Source organism: Lepus europaeus, chromosome 14 (assembly GCF_033115175.1).
Source record: "Lepus europaeus isolate LE1 chromosome 14, mLepTim1.pri, whole genome shotgun sequence".
Taxonomy (NCBI): Eukaryota; Metazoa; Chordata; class Mammalia; order Lagomorpha; family Leporidae; genus Lepus; species Lepus europaeus.
In genome coordinates, this window is record NC_084840.1 from 23923859 (window position 1) to 23945398 (window position 21540).

Below are 21540 nucleotides of genomic sequence, written 5' to 3' on the forward strand. Positions count from 1 at the left end.
TCCCAGATGGACACCGGTTCAAGACCCAGCTGCTCCACTTCCAATCTAGCTCCTTGTTAATGTGCCTTGGAAAGCAGTGGAGAATGCCCCTAGTCCAGGCTCCTGCACCCATGTGGGAGACCTGGAAGAAGCTCCTGGCTCTTGGCTTCAGCCTGGCACAGCCCTAGCTGTTGTGGCCATATGGGGAGTAACCAATAGATGGAAGATCGATCTCTCTCTCTACCTCTCCATGTCTCTCTGTAACTCTGCCTTTCAAATAAGTAAAATAAATCTAAAAAAAAAAACCACCTCCAGGGTTGCAATAATTCCTCTCCCTGACTCTTAGGTCTTAGGCTACCATCCTGCTTGGCTGGAAGGGGTCTGAGGCCCTGCAGAATTCACAGCACGTCCCTCCCCTTTGACAGTGAATGTGGTGTCGTGGACGCTCATTGGAAACTTCCCTAAAGAAGTTACACTCTGGATTTCAAAAGGGCTTCCTGCCATTTAGCTGGACCAAGCCAGTCCTGCAGCCCACCCCTTCCCAATACATCAACAGGTCATCACTCTCAGTAGACAGCCCTGGGTTCACTGACCACAAGGCCTGCCTTTGCACATCTTTATTTGCCAGTCAACAGGGTTAAAACACTCAAAGGAAAATACTGTAGGAAAATAGCCTCAAAGTAGCCACAGACATTCCAAACCCTCTGGAAGGGGCCCTAACTCCCCTCAGAAGGGTGCCTAACTCCATGCATATTAAATCAAGAAGTTAAGGGGCCAGTGTTCTGGTGTAGTGGGTAAAGCCACCCCCTACAACACCAGCATCCCATATGGTGCTAGTTCATGCCCCAGCTACTCCACTTCCAATCCAGCTCCCTGTTAATGACCTAGGAAAAACAGCAGAGGATGACCCAAGTGTTTGGGCTCCGTCACCCACATGGAGAACTGGATGAACCTCCAGGCTTCTGGCTTTGGCCTGGTCTAGTGCTGGCCGTTGTGGCCATCTGGGGAGTGAAACAGCAGATGGAAGATCGCTCTCTCTATGTCTGTCTCTCCCTCTATCTAATTCTTTCAAAAATAAATCTTTAAAAGAAAGTCAGTCAAGAGTTTAGCAAGTGTCAGAGCATGACTTTAGAAAAATGTCATCAACTCCCAATAATGGAAGGGACAAATTGTTAAGAACAACTGCCTTGTCACACACACACACACACACACACAGGTCAGCGCCGCGGCTCATGGTGCTGGCACACCGGATTCTAGTCCCGGTTGCCCCTCTTCCAGGCCAGTTCTCTGCTGTGGCCCAGGAAGGCAGTGGAGGATGGCCCAAGTGCTTGGACCCTGCACCCCATGGAAGACCAGGAAAAGCACCTGGCTCCTGGCTTTGGATCAGCGCGGTGCACCGGCTGCAGCAACCATTGGAGGGTGAACCAACAGCAAAGGAAGACCTTTCTTTCTGTCTCTCTCTCTCTCACTGTCCACTCTGCCTGTCAAAAAAAAAAAAACAAAACAAAAACAAAAAACTGCCTTTAGACAGAAAAAGAGCTGGGGACCGGATGTAAATCTGTTTCTGGAATGTTCACACCTGAGCGTTCAGCCACTGTACACCCAAGTCTTGATCCTCAGAATGTGGATGATACCTGCTCTGAGAAGCTGTCATATAGATTCAGTGATATCCCATCTGTCAAGTGTTTACCACCACCCTGGGCCCAGACTCACATCTCAAAAAAATGAAAAGTTACTATTATCACTGTGTTGTCCCCATCCACCTTCTTGGTATCTTCACCATATGGCTGTCCGTGTGCATTCCTCCTAGCATGGAATTTACCTCTTTTCCAGGCACCCCATTCAACTTGGAAGCCATCCCATGTCTCCCGGTTTCAGCCTCTGGATCTTGGCTGCACTGGTTTGTCTGTGTTGCTTGGAAATGCTTCCTTTTGCCCCCATTGCAAAGGGCCCCAATGTCGTTCCCAGGCAGCCACATGAGTTATCCTCACTTGTGATCCGACATCAGAAGAGCGTCTCGTTGGGGAGCTGTCTACAGGGGTTTGTTTTGGGGCTAGTGATTCAAACACTGCTCCAAGCAGATTTTTAAAATGCAAAGCAATATCTACCCTGATCTGGTGAACGTAATTCCATCTAGATTTATAAAAACAATTGGCAGCAGAGAACAGCTTTGTGTTTAAAAAATGCTGATTTCATTTCTGTTTATCTCCAGGCTCTTCCTTAGGATGCTGCTCTGTGATAACAAATTTCCTTATGATGTAGACTAGTATTTTATGCCACATTCTAAGACTCATTGGTTGCTATGAGATTGTGCAGGCGATTAACTAATATAAATTGAAGTTAAATAAACGTGAACATGCCTATGTGAAATGCAATGGCCTCAAACTACACAAAAAGCACAGGATATCAAGTAGAGGATTTAGGTTTGTCTTCGCGAAACAAAGGGCTCCAGCAGAACCGGCTTAGCCTTTCTGAGTCTTCCGTAGCTTGTTAGAAAAATGTGAGTGCTAATGTTTATCCCACAAGATAGCACTGTTATGAGCTGAGGTGTTATGAGTAATGAGCTGCTGTGTGCAAAAGGTACCCGGGGAGTGGGTGTTTGGGTTCGCTGTTAAGATGCTCATGTCTTACAGTGGAGGACCTGAGTTTGAGCCCTGACTCTGGCTTCCTGCTAATGCAGACCCTCGATAGCTCAACTAATTGGGTTCTTGCCACCCATGTAAACAACTTTGATTGGGTTCCTGGCCATTGCAGGCATTTGGGGAGTGAACTAGTAGATGGGAGTATGCTCGCTCTCTCACACTTGAGCTCACTCACATGTGCTCTCTCTCTCTCTCTCACTGTGTGTGTATCTATCTCTCAAATAATTTTATTACAAAAAAATACTTATCCAACAGAAATGACTCCTTGAACTCTCAGGCTGTTTAGGACAATCTGTTTGGGAACATCTCCGCTTGTAGGAACGGGGGCCTGGGCAGTAACTCCCCTCCCCAAGAGACTATTTTCCTTTGTCGCTGTGTAGTCACTTCACATTAAATATGTCAACTCACCTTTGTATGATGGAGAAGAATTAACAATAATATGATATGGGAGGACATGTTTGTTGGCCAATACATCATAAATTTCTCCGATAAAAAGCACAACCAGTTATCTGCTCTGAACAGAATTTTCATCAATATGAGCCAGAAATGTAAGGGTCATTCAGACAAGGTGACAAGGACCCCCCCCCCCCACCATGTGTGGTGTGGATGTTATGGCAAGAGGACCTCACAATCGATTCTCCAGCTGGTGTCATGAGTGGTAGAGAGAGAACGTCATCCCATAAAGATGCAAGCCAGGAAGGTCAGAGGGTGCTCAACCTGCTTTGTGTTCTCTCTCTCTCTCCCTCTGTCACCCCCCACCCCCGAATGTTCTTGTCTTCATGTGAATATTTCTCTTGGAGACAATTTCTTATCCACACCTCCTAGACCCACCCATTTGCACAATTCAGTCTACTTCTCAGTGTCATAAAATCCAAGGAAAACTTCTTGCCAATCATCACCAAACAATTTGACAATTTAACACCTCCAGCTCCAAGTCTTCAACAGCTTTCTTCTCAACACCACGAAGCGGTGGGTTAGTGACGAGAGTGATACAGGCTGTAAGAGGAAAAGGAGGCTAAAGAATTAAGCAACAGCAGAGGTGAGTAAAAGTGCATGAAAAGCAATTTTCTGAAGGGCAATAATCAAATTTTTACTTTAAAGTCTACTAACCTCCACAATAGATTTAGTTCTCTTATTCCACAAATTATGCAAAGCAAGTGCAAAAGAACATAAATATTTTGCAAATAAACCAGTGGCCTGTACACATATTTGAATTAAAGAATTCTAGATTCTGTTAAGAGTTTGTGATTATTCAAAGCATGCATAAACTGAAGTCACAGCCCGATGATGTAAACAGAATCAGTGAATTTGCAGAGTTCATTCAAACAATAAACTGCATAAATAAGACACGTTTTTAAAAAACGCTAACCAAGTCAATTCAATAGCCTTATGTTGATTAAAGTCTTATACACAGGAATAAGTGCTGAAAAATAAATTAAGTTCGGAAAACTTGGGTTTAGAATTGCCAGTTGCAACTTCAGCTCTACCCAGTCCCTGGAAAATCTGCTCAGTAAGAAGAAAAGTCTACATAAATTGATGAGGTCGGAGAAGTTTGAACGAACATATACTTCCTGAGTTTCTACTCATGTTAGGCACTGCACCAGGTTAGAAGTGGGAAAGGACAGGGAAGAAAGCAAGGATGGAGTTGAATGAGGAGAAACAAATCCAGAAAACTCTACAGGGGAGAAAGAAGTCCTTCTCCTTGATCCACCTGAGGTTCTGTGGCTGCAGCCCTGAAGTGGGAACATCAAAGGACAGACTGACAAGGGAACAATGTACGGGATGAAAACAAAGACGTTCCCTGATTTACGATGGGATTACCTCCCAATAAACACCCTTAACCTATCAACCATCATATGCTTAGCTTAGCCTACCTTAACTATGCTCTGAATGCTTCCATTAGCCTGTGGCTGGGCAAAATCATCTAACACATACCTGTTCTATAACAAAGCACTGCACATCTCAAGTAATCTCTCAAGTACTAGAGTGAAAGAGAAAAGCACAGTGGTTGCAGGCCAAAGTCAAAGTCGTTATAGTCGTCTAGACCAGCTGAAGTCAAAAGATTCTAAATTGAACTGAGAGGGTGGAGGTGGGGGTGGAGGCAGGGTGGAGGCAGAGGTGGAGGGAGCAGCGGAACCATCTGGGGATAGTTGCTATCACTTGAATGCCTGCACATTATGAGCTTGGTTCCTCTTGCAGCTCTGGAGATAAACAGACTCTAGACCAAGTTCATGCTGGGTTAGAGGCCAAGGTTGACCTACAGCACCTAACACGTGTATTGAGATACCATAAGCAACACTAAATGTCGCACCTACAGGCCACCAGGATAGGAACCATCACACCTTAAGAAGAGCGACAATGGGCAGTAGCTAGATTCCAGGAAGTCTCCACCTGCTTCCCAGATAAACCACAGATATCCCTTCCCTTTCTTAGACTGTGCCTCCTCTTTCATTAATGAACCCAGGGAATGTCAGTCACTGCTCCCCACCTCTGCTTTCTCATAAACTGCTTGCTGTTTGCTCCTTACTGTTCACCTGACTTCGCTCTTGGATCCCTGCTCACAGCTAAGTCCAGAACCTGGTGACCAGGTACTTGCTGCCGGGCACCACAACCACTGCAATCTGGGAACTGTCTCTAATTTTCTCTCTTGGTTCTTAGTTAGGATAGATCCTAGATCGCCTTAGGTGCTGTGCTAAACCAATCAACAAGAGGAAACTAACAATACTTTATTAACACAGATACCTCATACACATGAGGAGACCCAGAGAAACAAATAAATCTCAAATAGCCAGTTTGCATTCAGGCTTAAATACCATTGTCTACTAAAATAAAGCCAAGAAGACAGTGCCTTCTCCATGGGTAAGAGACTACTGATTTAGTCCTCATTTGCCTTTCCAGTGGAGAGTTCCTTTGTGTATTTACACTTCTTCTAAAAAGGCATAGCTTCCCTATTTTCACAGCTTCTCCTGTGTCTGCAGGTTCTCAGAATTCACAACTTCAAAATAATCCTTACGCCAAAAGGGCATATTTTGAGGTAATATATTCTGGTCTTCTGCAAAAACATAAGTTTACAATTATATGGATAGTATATGCATATGAGAGTACCCACTAGAGTTGAGTAACTCAAAGGAGTGGTAGGAACTTCAGCCTGTATAGCATTTAAACCAAAGAATAATAAATTTTTGGAGGAGTCATAAGACAAAGGCAAGGGACTTTCGGGTTTCTAGGGTGGCAAAAGTGTAGGGAAGCAAATATACGGAGAAATTAATGAACAAAAAGGGCAAGTAGGTAAAGTTTGTTATGTACAGTTCCCCTAGGGTCATCATTAGGCTGATAAGGGTCTAAGTCTGTCTTCAGTTATTAACTTTCCTTCTGCTTGGTAGAGAAGAGAGTGAGGATACCTTTACAAATGTATACTCTATATTTAGGCAAATGGAGGAGACAGAGAGCTCCCCTTGTATCTGTTTCTTCTCAATGGCCTTCAGTTCAAAATAATCTTTGTGCCAAAGTGGCAAATTCTGGGGGTAGCATATTCTGTCACCCTACAGCTCACAGTTCAGTGAAAGGTGACAATCATATGCCACCGACAACTGTCTGCACTGAAGGAAGACCTGCAGCAATGATGCTTCCAGCTTCCGGACTGACAGTGGAACCAAATAATTGAAATCAGATCTGTCCTAAGGTTGCTCTACTGAGCCTAGAGTGCTGTGAGTTTAGAGGAGGGCAGATTTCACCAAAGGATGGGTACAATATCCATGGTCTCTGTAAGTGAAGAGAAGGAACACTCCAAGTAGAAGGAGTACCCAAAAGGTTGGCATGACAATTCATAGAAGTTCTGAGACACCATAGCTCAGCAAAAGATGAGCCAAGAGGCCAAGAAAGAGAAGACCACATACAACCTTGTGTTAAGGCATTTGGAGTCAGGCTACGTGCTGTCAACACCAGCTCACCACTGTCTGTGGTTGACTGTATTTTCCAAAACTGGCCACAGGAATATTTTCCAGTCTCACAAGCTCTTTCAGAACATCCCAACCTCCATCAAGTCTATTTCTTTTCTTCTTGAACCAAGGTTGGCTATGACTGACCTGAATAATACAGAGAACAGAAGTGAGGCTTTATAACTTCTGAGGCTAGGAGCTAAGATGCATACAGCTTGTGTGCTCTCTCTCTCTCTCCACTCCCCCAAACATGTACGATCAAGGAAGCTCAAGCCACAGGCAGAGGCTCCATGTGGTTGTGTCAGACCTTACCCCAGCTACTCTCGCCAACAGTCAAGAGCACCAACAACCAAACATGTGAGTGAGCAAGTGTTCAGATGACTCCAGCTCCCAGTCTTCAAGTCATCCAGCCATGACCCTGCACATTGTGGGACAGAGGAAATGCCCTATTGAAATTCCTGACCCATGGGATCCAGGAAGATAGGAAATGGTTCTTTTATTACAAAAATTTTAGAGTGATTTATTGTGTATCCATAGCAACTGCAACATCACCTTAATAATAACAGGCTTAATAATAACCAGGCTTTATAGCTTTTCACATTCACTACTTACTTTGTCCCCAGTGGAGAACATATTATTACTCTTCTAGTTTTATAGAAAGGCTAAGTTCCTTGATTAAGAGACAGAGCTAGGAGATGGAAGAGCCAAAATCTTCTGGTCCTAAATCTTGTTTTCTTTCCACTCTACAACCTTCACTGGCTAACACTACATTAGGACAAACAGGAGACAGGCTCAATGAGACCTTGATTTTGAAGGTGATGCTAGTATAGCCTGTTACATAGGTGGTTCTGGGATTAAACTGCAGAGGTTCAACCCCTGGCTGTGCTTTCTATGAGCTGAGTGACCAGGACAAGAGATGTGCTTGAGTTTCTTTATTGATAAAGAATTTAGAGCAATGCTTGGCACATCAGACATCCTCAATAATTGTTCATGATTATGGATTATGGAACTGCTCTTAGAGACAGGAAAAGGGGACCCTGCCTTGAGTCCCCCACTTTAGAAAGATCCATTTTGACCCACCTCTACTTATAGCTCTATCCATAGGGCAAAAATACGGGGTCAGGGCCAGCGCTGTGGCTCACTAGGCTAACCCTCCGCCTGTGGTGCCAGCACCCTGGGTTCTAGTCCCGGTTGGGGCGCCAGTTCTGTCCCGGTTGCTCCTCTTCCAATCCAGCTCTCTGCTGTGGCCCAGGAGTGCAGTGGAGGATGGCCCAAGTGCTTGGGCCCTGCACCCGCATGGGAGACCAGGAGGAAGCACCTGGCTCCTGGCTTCGGATTAGTGCGCCGGTCGCAACGCGCCGGCCATAGCGGCTACTTCGGGGGTGAACCAACATAAAAAGGAAGACCTTTCTCTCTGTCTGTCTCTCTCTCTCTCTCTCTCTCTCTCTCTCTCACTGTCTAACTCTGCCTGTCAAAACTAAATAAATAGGGTCAGAAGCCATGAGTATTCAAGCCTGTGTCTTTCTGAGCATGCTCAATGTGTCCAGAATTCTTGAATTCCCTGAACATATGGCTCCAAACCTGCTTTTCTAACTGAAATGGTTCTGTCCTGGTCCTTCAACCCAGCAATAGACTGTGTCATTGGCATGTCCACCAAGGCCTAGGGGCTGCCAAAGTCTGCTTGCATCAGGAGAGGGTAAAGCTATACATGCAATCTCAGAATTCTCTCACATGTACCTCAAGACATCTCCTGTTATGAAACAGGAAGAGGTCTAGGAGAACAGGTGTAACCAGCTTCCCCCATGCTACCATGCTGCATCATATACATCTAAGGAGTCCAAACACTTTAATTTGAAACCAGGCTTCAAGATCATTATGAGGGTATATTTGGTAAGACAGGAGGCCAGCATAAACTCTGCTCAGCAAGTTTTTTCATCTTCATTTATGAGTTTTAAATATGTAGACATTTAGTGTTCAGGTCTCTATACATATTCTCACCGCAGGGCCTGCCCACATTAGGATTGATGGATTGACAGGAAAGAGATGAAAGGCAGGGATGCCAGCTGCAGAGCCCCTGCAGGCACTGAGGTTACAAAGGGAGGTCAGATTAGTGGTTGGGAGCTTTACACAGAGAACAGAAGTCAGATCCTTCAACAGTACAAGTGATGAGTTTAGTCCCCAGTAGGATGAGGAGCTTGAGAGAGGACCCAATGACATTTCAACTTCTCTAGTTCATGCCATGACTGCAGAAAGGGATGCTGTGCAAAGGAGGAGGTCTGGAAGGAGGCTCTGTGCATTCTGTGTTTGAAGTGTGGACTGTAGATTGAGACACAGATTTTAAAAATATTAAAGCATGGATTTGAGGCAATCACCAGGGTGGGAAAACAGAGCTGGCAGCACCTGAGAGGAAGGAAAACACAATATGCTGTACCCATCAGGATATGCTCAGTAACAAATGACCCCAAAATTGCAGGAGCTTTCAACACGAAAGGCCCACATCTCACTCAGAGGGGTACAGCGCGCGTCATCCATGGCTCCGCCCATCTTCTCTGCAGGACATAGGTAGGGAGGAAGAACATAGTGGGAGTGGCAAAGGAAAAAGACAGCATGGCTGTTCTGCCCTTAATGTTTATGTCCCACCCCTCAAAATCGATATGTCGAACTTCTTAATGTAATGATATTAAGAAGCAGGACCTTTGGAGAGATGATGAAATCATAAGAGTGGACCCTCATGAATGAGATGAGCATCCTTGGTGGGGGTCCTATAGAATGGCCTCATTCCACTGTCATATTTGGACACAGCAAGAAGGTGTTGTCCACTGGGAGCAGGCCCTCACCAGACACTAAATCAGCAAACTGATCTCAGATTCACACAGCCTCCAGAACTATACATATTCGTTGTTGACAAGTCACTCAGTATGTGGGATCTTTGTTATGGTAGCCCAAACAGGCTATGGTAAGGGCAATCCACACACTGGCTCTGAGAGCTCCTTCTTGGAAACAGCATCTGGTCCTGCTCCTCACACTTCATGGGCAAAGCAGGCGGTGGTCAAGCGAGCTATCAGAGGGTAGGAAAGTACAGCCTCCCCCAGGAAGAAAACTCCATCTTCTCATCCTTCTCCCTCTGGCCCCTCTGCTCCATAACTGGAACCATCTAGCCTGGGAGTGGGGTATAGGGCTACTTCTTAAATAACTAATAGTAGTTACCCAGATTATGTTGGAGAGAGAGAGGGATTAAGGTGCCAGTGCTCCAAATGGGGGCAGGTGCGTGAGAAACAGAGAGCATCAGTCCAGTCCATAAATACATCTTTATCATATCCTAAGGACCAAGTGCTACAAACAAAAAGCCTTGTCTAGGCCCAGGAAATGGCCATAGTGGAGGAAAAACAATATGTTTATATGCAGTTGCTGAGCCTGCAAAGCAAACTGACAAAAACTAGTTAAACAGGAAAATATATGCAAAGTTTAAATGAAATTAGAAGTTTTACATGGGAGCTGGCAGCGTGGCGCAGTGGATTAAGCCACCACCTGTAATGCTAGCATCACGTACAGGTGTATCAGTTCCAATCCCAACCACTCTGCTTCCAATTCAGCTCCCTGGAAAAGTAGATGATGGCCCAAGTGTGTGAGTCCCCCCACCCATGTGGGAGACCCAGACAGAGCTCCTGGCTGGTAATCGTACCAAGAGGATGTTGGAGGAAGGAAGTGAATTTCATAGTCTTGAGAATAATGAGGCTGAAGTCAGGAGCTTTCCTGGGCCATAACAGAGAGCTGGATCAGAAGTGGAGCAGCTGGGATTTGAACTGGCTCCATATGGGATGCTGGCACTGCAGGCAGTGGTTTACCCACTATGCCACAGAGTTGGCCCTAATTTATTTACTTACTTAAAAGGCAGAGTTACTGAGAGAGATAGAGACAGACAGAAAGACATCTTCCATCTGCTGTTTCATTTTCCAAATGGGTGCAATGGCCAGGGCTGAGCCAGGCTGAAGCCTGGAGCCAGGAGCTTCATCTGGGTCTCACACAGGGGTGGCAAGGGCCCAGGTACTTGGACCATCTTTTTTTTTTTTTTTTTTTTTTTTTTTTTTTTTTTTTTTTTTAAGATTTATTGATTTTATTTGAAAGGCAGAGTTACAGAGAGAGGTAAAGACACACAGAGAGGTCTTCCATCTGCTGGTTCACTCCCCAGATGGCCGCAATGGCCAGAGCTGCGCTGATCTGAAGCCAGGAGCTTCTTTTGGGTCTCCCATGGGTGCAGGGGCCCAAGGACATGGGCCATCTTCTACTGCTTTCCCAGGACACAGCAGAGAGCTGGATCAGAAGAGGAGCAGCCGGGACTAGAACTGGCTCCCATATGGGATGCCAGTGCTTCAGGCCAGGGCTTTAACCCACTGTGCCACAACGCCGGCCCCTACATACACCATCTTCCGCTGCATTTCTGGATGCATCAGCAGAGAGCTGGATCGGAATTAGAGCGGTGGGGACTTGAACCGCTGCCCACATGGGATGCCGGCATTGCTTGTAGCAGCTTAACCCGCTGCACCACAGCGCCGGTCTCCACTTGTCTTTTGATTCTCCATGGACTTTTTGAAGCACCCTGGTGCCCATTATCGGGCTTCCGCAGCTCTCTGCTCTGTCCTTTCACCTGACTTACCCCCTCCCTCGTCACTTTTTTCCTGTTTTACTCACAGAAACACTTGAGGATATAAATGGTCTACTTGCACCCACTGGCCGGCACGTCCAGGAGGAGGCCCGTTATGGGGATCAGAGGTCAAGGTCCTACAGGCTGGAAACCACCAGTGAGCTGGTGCACCATGAACGTCACGTCGAGCTGTGTACTCTCCCACATGCCCAGCTTTCCAAGCAGTGAGGCCAGAGCTCATCAGCCCGGTGATGTGGAGGAACTACCTCATTCTTCAGGTGGTAAAGTTATTTGGCTGCATGCCGGGGTCTGATGAATTGTCACACCCCTTCCCGATCCCAGCAAACACAAAGAGACGCATCCCAGCGCGTCACCTATTTGGCTGAACCGTGTACCTGGTAACCTCCCCTGACGCTTCCTTCATGGGTATTTTTTTCTCCACTTACACAAAGCGTGACTACGACATTCAACCACGCGAGGGACAAAAACAGGAAAGCCCAGTCTTGCTGGGGACTGAGGAACGGAGGCTATCGGGATGCTGGGGTCCGAATTCATTCATCGGAGCTCAAGGAGAACAAAGGACGCCATTCTCTCAGTGTCCTCGTCTCAATTAAGACATACAGTAAGGAGAAGCCATCACACACGCGAGAACCTTTCCCTCCTGCAGGCGCTGGGACTAAGAGGGACAAATATGTTTATCCTGAACAGAATCACGAATCACTTCCCAACTGTTCACATTTGTCAGCCGTGAACCAGAGGTAACACGGGCTGTTGGCATCTTAGCCTCATCCCTACCTGCAGAGACCCAGGAGGTCAAAAGGCATCTGCAGGAAAAAGTCACGCTTAAGGAGGAAGATTTTTAATTAATTTATTTACTTGAAAGTCAGAGTTACACAGAGAGGAGAGGTAGAGAGGTCTTCCATCTGCTGGTTCACTCCCTAATTGGCTGCAATGGCTGGAGCTGCACCGATCCAAAGCCAGGAGCCAGGAGCCTCTTCTGGGTCTCCCACACAGGTGCAGGGGCCCAAGGACTTGGGCCATCTTCTACTGCTTCCCCAGGCCATAGCAGAGAGCTGGATGGGAAGAAGAGCAGCCAGGACTAGAACCGGCGTCCATATGGGATGCTGGTGCTTCAGGCCAGGGTGTTAACCCACTGCACCACAGCACTGGCTCCAGAAGATATTTTTTTTTAATGCTCAATATTGAAAAGCTTCATCTGTGTCTCCCATCTGTAAAGCAGGGGCCCAAGCACTTGGGCCATCTTCTGCTGCTAGCCCAGATGCATTTGCAGGGAGCTGGATGGGAAGTGGCACAGCTAGGACTCGAACTGGCATCCATATGGGATGCCAGCCACCACAGACTGTGGCTTCACCTGCTGCACCACAGCACCAGCCTCATGCTATTCATCTTACACCTCCATCTTAAGCCATTACTGCAGTGTCCCTGGAGGGCAGAGGCTAGAGCGGCTCACCCCTCAGCTTAGCCACATAGCTGCCATGTTTGTTCCTTCCGAGTCCCCTCTTGGTCGACAAGCTGCCTGTATTGCATGTATGCATGTATTGTCAGGCCTTCATTTAAAAAGAAAAAAGTCTTATTTATTTACTTGAAAGGCAGAGGGAGATCAATCTTCCATCCCCTGGTTCACTCCCCAGATGCCTGCAACAGCTGGGTCTGGGCCAGGCTGCAGCCAGGAACTCCAATCCAGGTCTCCCACATGGGTGGCAGGAGCCCAAGGACTTGGGCCATCCTCTGCTGCCTTCTCAGGCACATGAGCAGGGAGCTGAATGGGAAGTGGAGCAGCGGGGGCTTGAACTGGCACTCGTATGGGATGCCAGTATGTAGCTGCCAGGCGGCAGCTAAACCCACTGTACAACACCCACCTCGGAGTCCCCATTTTTCTCCATTTGCCTCTACCCATTTTATCTATGCATGTAGGTAATCCTGCACTGCCACAGGCTAGGTTCTGTTCTATCTCATCTCCAACTCTGTCCCAGGAAGCACCCTCTGAGGTGGAGGCTGTCACCACCCACATTTGAAAGCATGAGCTGAAGGTTGGGTGCTGAGCCTGAGACACCCCCCAATACAGGTTTCCTCTGCTGTAACACCTGTCACCCCCACAGATATCCAAGGCCGTCCTCACCTCTGGGGCCTGGGGCAAGGGGAACTGAGCAAATCTGTTGATGCTCATGCTGCTTGCTGTGTGCTGGGTAATAAACTGTCTGTCCGAGAAGTCTTGTGTCTGGCTGGCATCCACTGAACTGGCAGGATACCTTCTTAGCTTCCCCGGGGATAAAAATCACACGTCCTTCTCATGTGTTTTGTGTCTTATTTGAAAGGGAGAGACAGAGCAAGATTTTTTTTTTTAAGATTTACTTATTTATTTTAAAGCAGAGTTCCAGGCAGATCTTCCACCTGCTGGTTCATTCCCCAAATGGCTGCAATAGCCAAGGCTGGGCCAGGCCAAAGCGAGATTCTTGCAGGTCTCCCACATAGGTGCAGGGGCCCAAACACTTGGACCATCTTCCGCTGCTTTCCCAGGCTCATTAGGAAGGAGCTGGATCAAAGTGGAGCAGCCAAGGCATCAGCCAGTGCTCTGATAATGGGATGCCAGCATTGCAAGGGGTGGCTTAACTGTTGTACCACAATGCTTGGCAACCCCCTCCCTTTTCTTTTTTAAAAAATTTATTTGAAAGGCAAAGTAGTATGGAGAGGAACAGAAATCTTCCATCTTCTGGTTCATTCCGCAAACGCAGGAGTCTCATTCCCCAAACAGCCGGGGCTGGGCCAGGCCAAAGCCAGGAGCCTGAAACTCCATCCTGACTTCCATAGGTGTGGCAGGGCCCCCAATACTTGGGCCATCATCCCCTGCCTTACAAGAGACATAAGCAGGGAGCTGGGACTCAAACCAGCACTGCAGTGTAGGACACCAGGGTTGTGAGAGGCAGCTTAACCCACTGTGCCACACTGCCAGGCCTTTTATGAACAAATGTCAACACACTTCACTTGAGGCGAAAGGTGTGGCGTTCCTCCCAAACCCATTCCTGCTGCCGGGGCAGAGAGCAGGCAGGGAGCGTGCCTCCTAGTTCCCATGCAGCAGGAAGGTCACGGTGTGCGCTGTGGTCTTTCAGAGGGTCCTGAATGCCACAGAGAATTCAGTAACACTCTTCCACCAAAAACGTCCTGACCCACAGTTCAGAGAACTCCTACATCCCTAGCTGGACCCCACACGAGAACCTTCCAGTTCTTATACTTCAGTCAACCCATTTCATCCACAGAGGAGGCCCCAATAGCAAAATCAATGGAGAAAAACTACCTCTGTGATCTAAAAGCTTAGATTTAGAATCTCCCCAAGCACCCTTTCAGGCAGAGACGGCAGACAGCCAGGTTTGGAGTTTATACAGAAACTTTAATTGTAAACCAGGGAGCAGCCAAGCTGAGATAGCGGAAGCACCTCAGTACTCCTCCCCCTCCTCGGCCTCCGCCTCCACGGAGTCCACGCCCACCTCCTCGTAATCCTTCTCCAGAGCAGCCAGGTCCTCGCGGGCCTCAGAGAACTCCCCTTCCTCCATGCCTTCGCCCACGTACCAGTGCACAAAGGCCCGCTTGGCGTACATGAGGTCGAACTTGTGGTCCAGGCGGGCCCAGGCCTCGGCAATGGCCGTGGTGTTGCTCAGCATGCACACGGCCCGCTGCACCTTGGCCAGGTCGCCCCCGGGCACCACGGTGGGGGGCTGGTAGTTGATGCCCACCTGCCGGAGGAGGAGGAGGAAGCATCAGTGAAGCGTCTACCAAAGCTGGAATGGCGGCCGCCTGCCCTCACACAGGAGGACGATAGGTGCCCGCTGATGACCAGGGAGCCCAGCGTCCTACGAGGCCGGGTGTGGGAGACGGTATCCCTTGCCATGTACTTTGAGGGTCTTCCTCTCCACAGGCGGGGTTGAGGTCTGCAACTGAAGCGTCCCCCTCAGATGCAGCAGAGCAAGGGCGCCTCCACTCACTCGGGAGCTCTGTCACAGTACAACCATCACCAGTCACCAGTGCAGTCAGTGCTCCTGACCTACTGAACCACACAGCCGAGCCCTGCCCACCTTGCATGTGCTCAGAACCCCGACCCCAGGCGACAGTCGGGCAAAATCAGCTCACACAAAACCCATTTTATAACAAAGTGCTGACTAGCTCGTGTGATTTCTGCAACCCCTGCCTCTGAAATCCACTGGCAACACAAGATGGCCCTGCCAGCCCAGGAGATCAGATTCCAAAGTGCAGCTTCTACTTCTACATCACAAGGAGGCCAAGGACCGGTAGGCAGGGGCCGTCTGTCTGTCTGCCACCAGGCTCTCTCCAGGGAAGATCACACCCTGCTGATGCCCCAAACACGCCTTCACTGGCACGTGCCAAGGCGACAGGTCAACAGTCACAGGTCACATAAAGGGTGCTACTATGGTGGCAGGAGGTGGTGTCAGTGCTTAAGTTGGGGTTGGGGACAGACCAAGGTTCAAACCAAAGGGGAGGCATCCAGTGGGGACCGGCAGCTGCTCTGGCTGCAGGGTACAAAGTCAGCAGACCTCCTGGGTCAAGGGCAAGAAGGTACAAATGCTCAGCTTCCCAGGCCACACAGCCCCAGTCACCACTTCTCAGCCCTGCTGTTGTCCTGCAAGAGCTGCCACAGACAACACCTACGTGAACCCGTGCGGCTGTGCTCCCACAAAACCGCTGCCAGTCAGGAAGCCGGCTCACCAACCACACAAGCCCCTGAGCTAAGGGAGCTGACACCGAGAGGAAAAAACCCCAGAGAGGAACCCACTGCTGTGGTGGAACCAGAGCAAGGCCAAGGCCAGGCCGACCCAGGACAGGCAGGATGCATGGGACTCGGTGATCCACAAGGGGAAAAGCTGGGAGGTGCGAAGCTTCTGCCATGCACCATCACCGGGAAATGGGCCACATGTTTTGCGCTTCAGGAAAACCCAGCCTAGAATTTCTAAGCTTACAAAGAGAGAAATAAAGGTGTGGCCACTTTTTCTTTTTCTTTCTTATTTGACAGGTAGAGATATAGACAGTGAGAGAGAGAAGAGAGAGAGAAAGGTCTTCCTTCCGTTGGTTCACTCCCCAGATGGCTGCTACGGCCGGCGCTATGCTGATCCGAAGCCAGGAGCCAGGTGCTTCTCCTGGTCTCCCATGCAGGCGCAGGGCCCAAGCACTTGCGCCATCCTCCACTGCCCTCCTGGGCCACAGAAGAGCTGGACTGGAAGAGGAGCAACAGGCATTAGAACCTGGTGCCCATATGGGATGTCGGCGCCACAGGTGGAGGATTAACCAAGTGAGCCACGGCACTGGCCCCAATGTGGCCATTTTTATCACTAATGGCTCTTGATGGGTTTTTTGTTAAACCAAACACTCCACAGGACGGGACTTGGAAATTCTTTCTAGGACAATTAAGCGGCAGCAGGCTGTAGAAATACTCAGAATTAAAACACACACACTCACTACACCCAACACCAAAATGCTCCTAAAAACCCTTCTAAGTTTAACCTGCATTTCCCACAGTAATGCTACCACCCAGAAAAGGACAAAAAATTCTTCAGAAAACAGCCTATTTTGTTACACACACTGACCACATACAGTTGTGATGATCAGAAAGTAAGACTGACAGATGTCACAGACTACATGACCATTCTGGTTCACTAACGCATGACCCGAGCCTGGCCAACACCCACGGGGTGGTCTCCCAGTTGGGCATGGGTGTGGGCGTGGGGACAGCATTCTCCCGGAGGTCTGCTGCCCACTGATGGGGTGACACCGCCCGGCACCCAGGCCTACCTTAAAGCCAGTCGGGCACCAGTCCACAAACTGGATGGTGCGCTTGGTCTTGATGGTGGCGATGGCCGCGTTGACGTCCTTCGGGACCACATCGCCCCTGTACAGCATGCAGCAGGCCATGTACTTGCCGTGGCGAGGGTCGCACTTCACCATCTGATTGGCCGGCTCGAAGCAGGCGTTGGTGATCTCGGCCACAGACAGCTGCTCGTGGTAGGCCTTCTCCGCAGAGATGACTGGGGCGTAGGTGGCCAGCGGGAAGTGGATGCGGGGGTATGGCACCAGGTTGGTCTGGAACTCCGTCAAGTCCACGTTCAGGGCCCCGTCGAATCGCAGGGAAGCCGTGATGGACGACACAATCTGCCCGATCAGGCGGTTAAGGTTGGTGTACGTGGGACGCTCAATGTCCAGGTTGCGCCGACAGATGTCGTAGATGGCTTCATTGTCCACCATGAAGGCACAGTCGGAATGTTCCAGGGTCGTGTGCGTGGTCAGGATGGAGTTGTATGGCTCCACCACGGCCGTGGAAACTTGCGGAGCTGGGTAGATGGCAAACTCCAGCTTGGACTTCTTGCCATAGTCCACCGACAGCCGCTCCATAAGCAGAGACGCGAATCCAGAGCCGGTGCCGCCCCCAAAGCTGTGGAAGATGAGGAAGCCCTGCAGCCCCGTGCACAGGTCCGCCTGCGAGAAACCACACAGCAATGAGCCGGGTCCCGGCAGGCCGTGCCGCCCACCTGCCCCCAGCCAGGCTCACTTCTCTCAGCCTCTGCAAGTTAACACAGACTCAGACCGTCCGTGGTGAACACGTGTTACAGTAAAAGCAAAGCAGCACACGATAAGACCCATGGTGAGTCCCACACACATCCTCCACGGAGGCCTCTGCAGACCCGGTCGGGCTCCTGATCCTGGCCTGAGTTCTGGGGCGCGACCTCCCCTGCCAACCCAAGGCTGTGTGGGATGAGGGTGCCCCTTACCAGTTTACGGATGCGGTCCAGCACCAGGTCCACGATCTCCTTGCCGATGGTGTAATGGCCCCTGGCGTAATTGTTGGCCGCGTCTTCCTTCCCGGTGATCAGCTGCTCCGGGTGGAACAGCTGCCTGTATGTGCCCGTGCGCACTTCATCTGCAGAGAGACCAGGGAGGCCGGGGCCTGCTGTACTCACTGAGACGGCGTGGCCAGCCCTGCTCAGTTCCACAAAGTGCATGCTGTGCCTTGTAGCCCCCAGCGCAAGTGTCTCAGAAAACGTCTGTGATGCAAAACCACCCATGCAATTCATGGATCTCAGTAGGTGAGGTCAACTCACCATAGGAATCCCAGAGTTCCCTGCTGCTGTGAAGGGACAGCAGCTCTCACCCCTCACACAGGGACCGATTTCTTTCAAGGAATAATTTAAAACTCCCGCACAGCACAGGCAGTGCCCAGGTCAGTGTGACTTTGGCTGGGCAGTCCTGTCGGGGTTGCCCAGGTGCTCTGGGCCTCCCAGGCAGTGACACTGTCGTCCCCTGGCACACCCATCTCTCTGCAGCTCTCCTTCACACGACCTTGGGCTCTAAGCTGGGAGAACCACACGAATGCTCTACGCTGACCTTGTCATGTGGGAGATGCACCTCAAGACTCTCACGCACCAGCACACAGAGCACGGCGGCAGGAAGGGAACCAGCACACACGGGGTCTGCAGAAGCCACCCGACCAAGGCCAAGGCAACCCCCCGCACATCTCTCCGCGGCCCACCGTGTGCTGGCAGAGCAGCTGTGGGTCAGGGGTTGCCGAGTCGCACAGTCAGACTGTCCATCGTGAACCTTTCGGTTTCTCACTTAACAACAGCATGGGCTTCTACAGCTGTTCTCTCTGCAGGGGAGCCCATGCTGGGCGCTCCCACCCTCCGGTGCCTGAGCACCTACCGACCACCGTGGGCTCCAGGTCCACAAACACAGCTCTGGGCACGTGCTTGCCTGCCCCCGTCTCACTGAAGAACGTGTTAAACGAGTCATCACCGCCACCGATGGTTTTGTCACTTGGCATCTGACCGTCGGGCTGAATGCCATGTTCAAGGCAGTACAACTCCCAGCAGGCGTTGCCGATCTGGACGCCCGCCTGCCCCACGTGGATAGAGATACACTCGCGCTGGGAACCAGAACATAAACGTGAAACTCGCTCATTGTCAGGCAAGCTGCAGCTACAGGGCATGTGAAACACTTTCATAGTTTATAATGCTTCAGTTTCTAGGGCTTTTTCAACTTTTATTTTCTACAATGATTAGGTCACCCTTGTATCCTTGCTTACCCTAGCTATTAAGTGCCAGAGTTAGCCCTAGAACCTAAATGTTTGCCATCACACAAAAATTACATTATTTTAAAAGTTGGTGGCCATGTAATATCACCAATGAATTCCCAGGGCCAGCACTGTGGCATAGCAGGTAAAGCCGCTGCCTGCAACATCATCTCCCATCCCAGCTGCTCCATTTCCAATTCTGCTCCTTGCTAATAGCCTGGGAAAAGCAGTGGAATATGACCCAAGTTTGGGCTCCTGTCACCCTCATAGGAGACCTGGATGAAGCTATTGCTCCTGGCTTCAGCCTTGGCTGTTGCAGCCATCTGGGGAATGAACCAGCAGATGGAAAATCTCCCTCCCTCTCTCTCTCTCAATTAAATAATCTTTCAAAAAAAAAAAAAAACCAGATGAACTAGTTGTTATGGCGAGCCACAGTAATTCTCTGAATACACAGCATTTTTGAACTGTGCCTGATCAAAAGATAATATGCATTGGGAGAGAAAGAATGGGCAAGGTCCCACGTGGTCACTATGTGTCTGCCACCTGCCCTTCCACATCTAGTCTGTCGTTTCAATCCCATTGTGTGCTTTGGGAGGCTGACATATGTGGTCAGCATCAGAGGGCGTCCCTGGCCTCTGGCCTCATACAGGCAGCAGCAGCCGACTAGACAGTGTGGTCAGGGGCCCTGGTCCCTGGCTCCCTCCCTACATACTGGCTGGGACTCACTGAGAACCTTTATCAAAGCCCCAGTCTTTAGCATTTGGCACTCTTCATACAGCTGCCTTCTCAACTGCTAGTAACTACTTCCTCCTCCAACCTTTTCAAGTCCAGGAGCACAACGACTCCCAGGCATGAGGCATGCTGGGACCCAGAACTGTCCTTTGATGATTTCTTATTTTATTACTCTTAATTAACTTATTTTTATTTATTTAAAAGGCAGAGATGAGAAACATCTTCTATCCACTGGTTCATCCCCCAAATGCCTCCAATAGCCAGGGCTGGACCAGGTGGAATCCAGGATCCAGGAACTCCATTTGGATCTCCTCATGGTGGCCAGAAATCCAAGTATTTGGGCCATCACCTACAGCTTCCCAGGTGTAGTAGCAGGAAGCTGGATCAGAAGCACAGACTAGCTTGGACTCAAGCCAGGCACTCCAGCGTGGGACATGAATGTCCTAACTAGTATCTTCAGCCCAAGAATAAATGCCTGCCCTCATGGTTTAACCCTATCCATATCTATGCTTCTTAGCTTCTCCTCAAGGCACCCATTTTGAATGGACCATCTGTTTCCTGCCAGGAGCCTGACTGGACATACATTAGCGATTTATTCTATTTTATTTTTAAAATGCTTTTATTTATTTGAAAGAGAGAAAGTTACAAAGAGAGAGGAGAGGCAGAGATAAAGAGAGGTCTTCCATCCACTGGTTCACCCCAGAGATGGCTGCAAAGGCCAGAGCTAGGCTGATCCAAAGCCAGGAGTTTCTTTTGGGTCTCCTTCAGAGGTACAGGGGTCCACGGATTTGGGCCATCTTCTGCTGCTTTCCTAGGCCACTGCAGAGAGCTGGATCAGAAGTAGAGCAGCCAGGTCTCAAACTAACACCCATGAGGTTGTTGGCATTGAAGAAGGTGGCTGGTTACCTGCCACACCACAGTGCCAGCCCCATTTTAAAAAATCTTTACTTGAAAGGCAGAGGAGGGACAGAAGCAGAGAACAGAGGTAGATCTTCCATCCACTTGTTCGCTCTCCAAATGCCTGCAACAGCCAGGGCTGGGAGCCAGGCAAAGCCAGGAGCCCGGAACTCAATTCACATCTCCCTTGTGCAAGGCACTGACATTAGTATTTGAGACATCCGCTGCCTCCAGGGAGTACATTAGCAAGAAGCTGGAATTGGAAGCTCAGGCAGGACTCAAACCCAGACACTAATATGGAATGTGGCTGTCCCAAGTAACATCTTAATTGCTAAATCAAATATCCACCCCGACTAGTAGATATTGTAAACCACAAATACAGAGATCAAATCAAATTTGAGGTGCTCACCCATTCAATTCTGATCTACAATCCTAAGAACTTGAAGTCCTATTTCCTACTGTATTTGCAGCAAATATCAGAGTTTGCAGAGGCATTCAAATGTCAACATAATGCAATAATCTCAGTAGGAAGCATTTTTTTAAAGTAGAAAGAATTTTTTTAAAAAACGATGTTTATCTACTTGAAAGACACAAAGAACAAAGAGAGATCTTCCATTCACT

The 21540-nt window shown here is 49.2% G+C and overlaps 1 protein-coding gene across 1 annotated transcript; it reads right to left on the minus strand.

Annotated features, from left to right (window-relative positions):
- Positions 1–14653: 14653 nt before the first annotated feature.
- Positions 14654–19146, minus strand: LOC133773171 (tubulin alpha-3 chain). The gene is made up of 4 exons (XM_062210277.1): positions 18921–19146; positions 17993–18141; positions 17019–17699; positions 14654–14950 (listed from the first exon to the last, which is right to left on the minus strand). Exons 1-4 carry the CDS (start codon positions 19039–19041, stop codon positions 14654–14656), a joined length of 1248 nt encoding a protein of 415 aa, XP_062066261.1. The 5' UTR covers positions 19042–19146.
- Positions 19147–21540: the final 2394 nt, after the last annotated feature.

Coding starts and splice junctions, on each gene's coding strand:
- LOC133773171 (XM_062210277.1), bottom strand. CDS start 19,041: ATGCCAAGTGACAAAACCATCGGTGGCGGTGATGACTCGTTTAACACG. Junction 18,142..18,920: donor CCTGGAGCCCACGGTGGTCG/GTAGGTGCTCAG, acceptor GTCTCTCTGCAG/ATGAAGTGCGCACGGGCACA. Junction 14,951..17,018: donor GGTGCCCGACTGGCTTTAAG/GTAGGCCTGGGT, acceptor CTCCTCCGGCAG/GTGGGCATCAACTACCAGCC.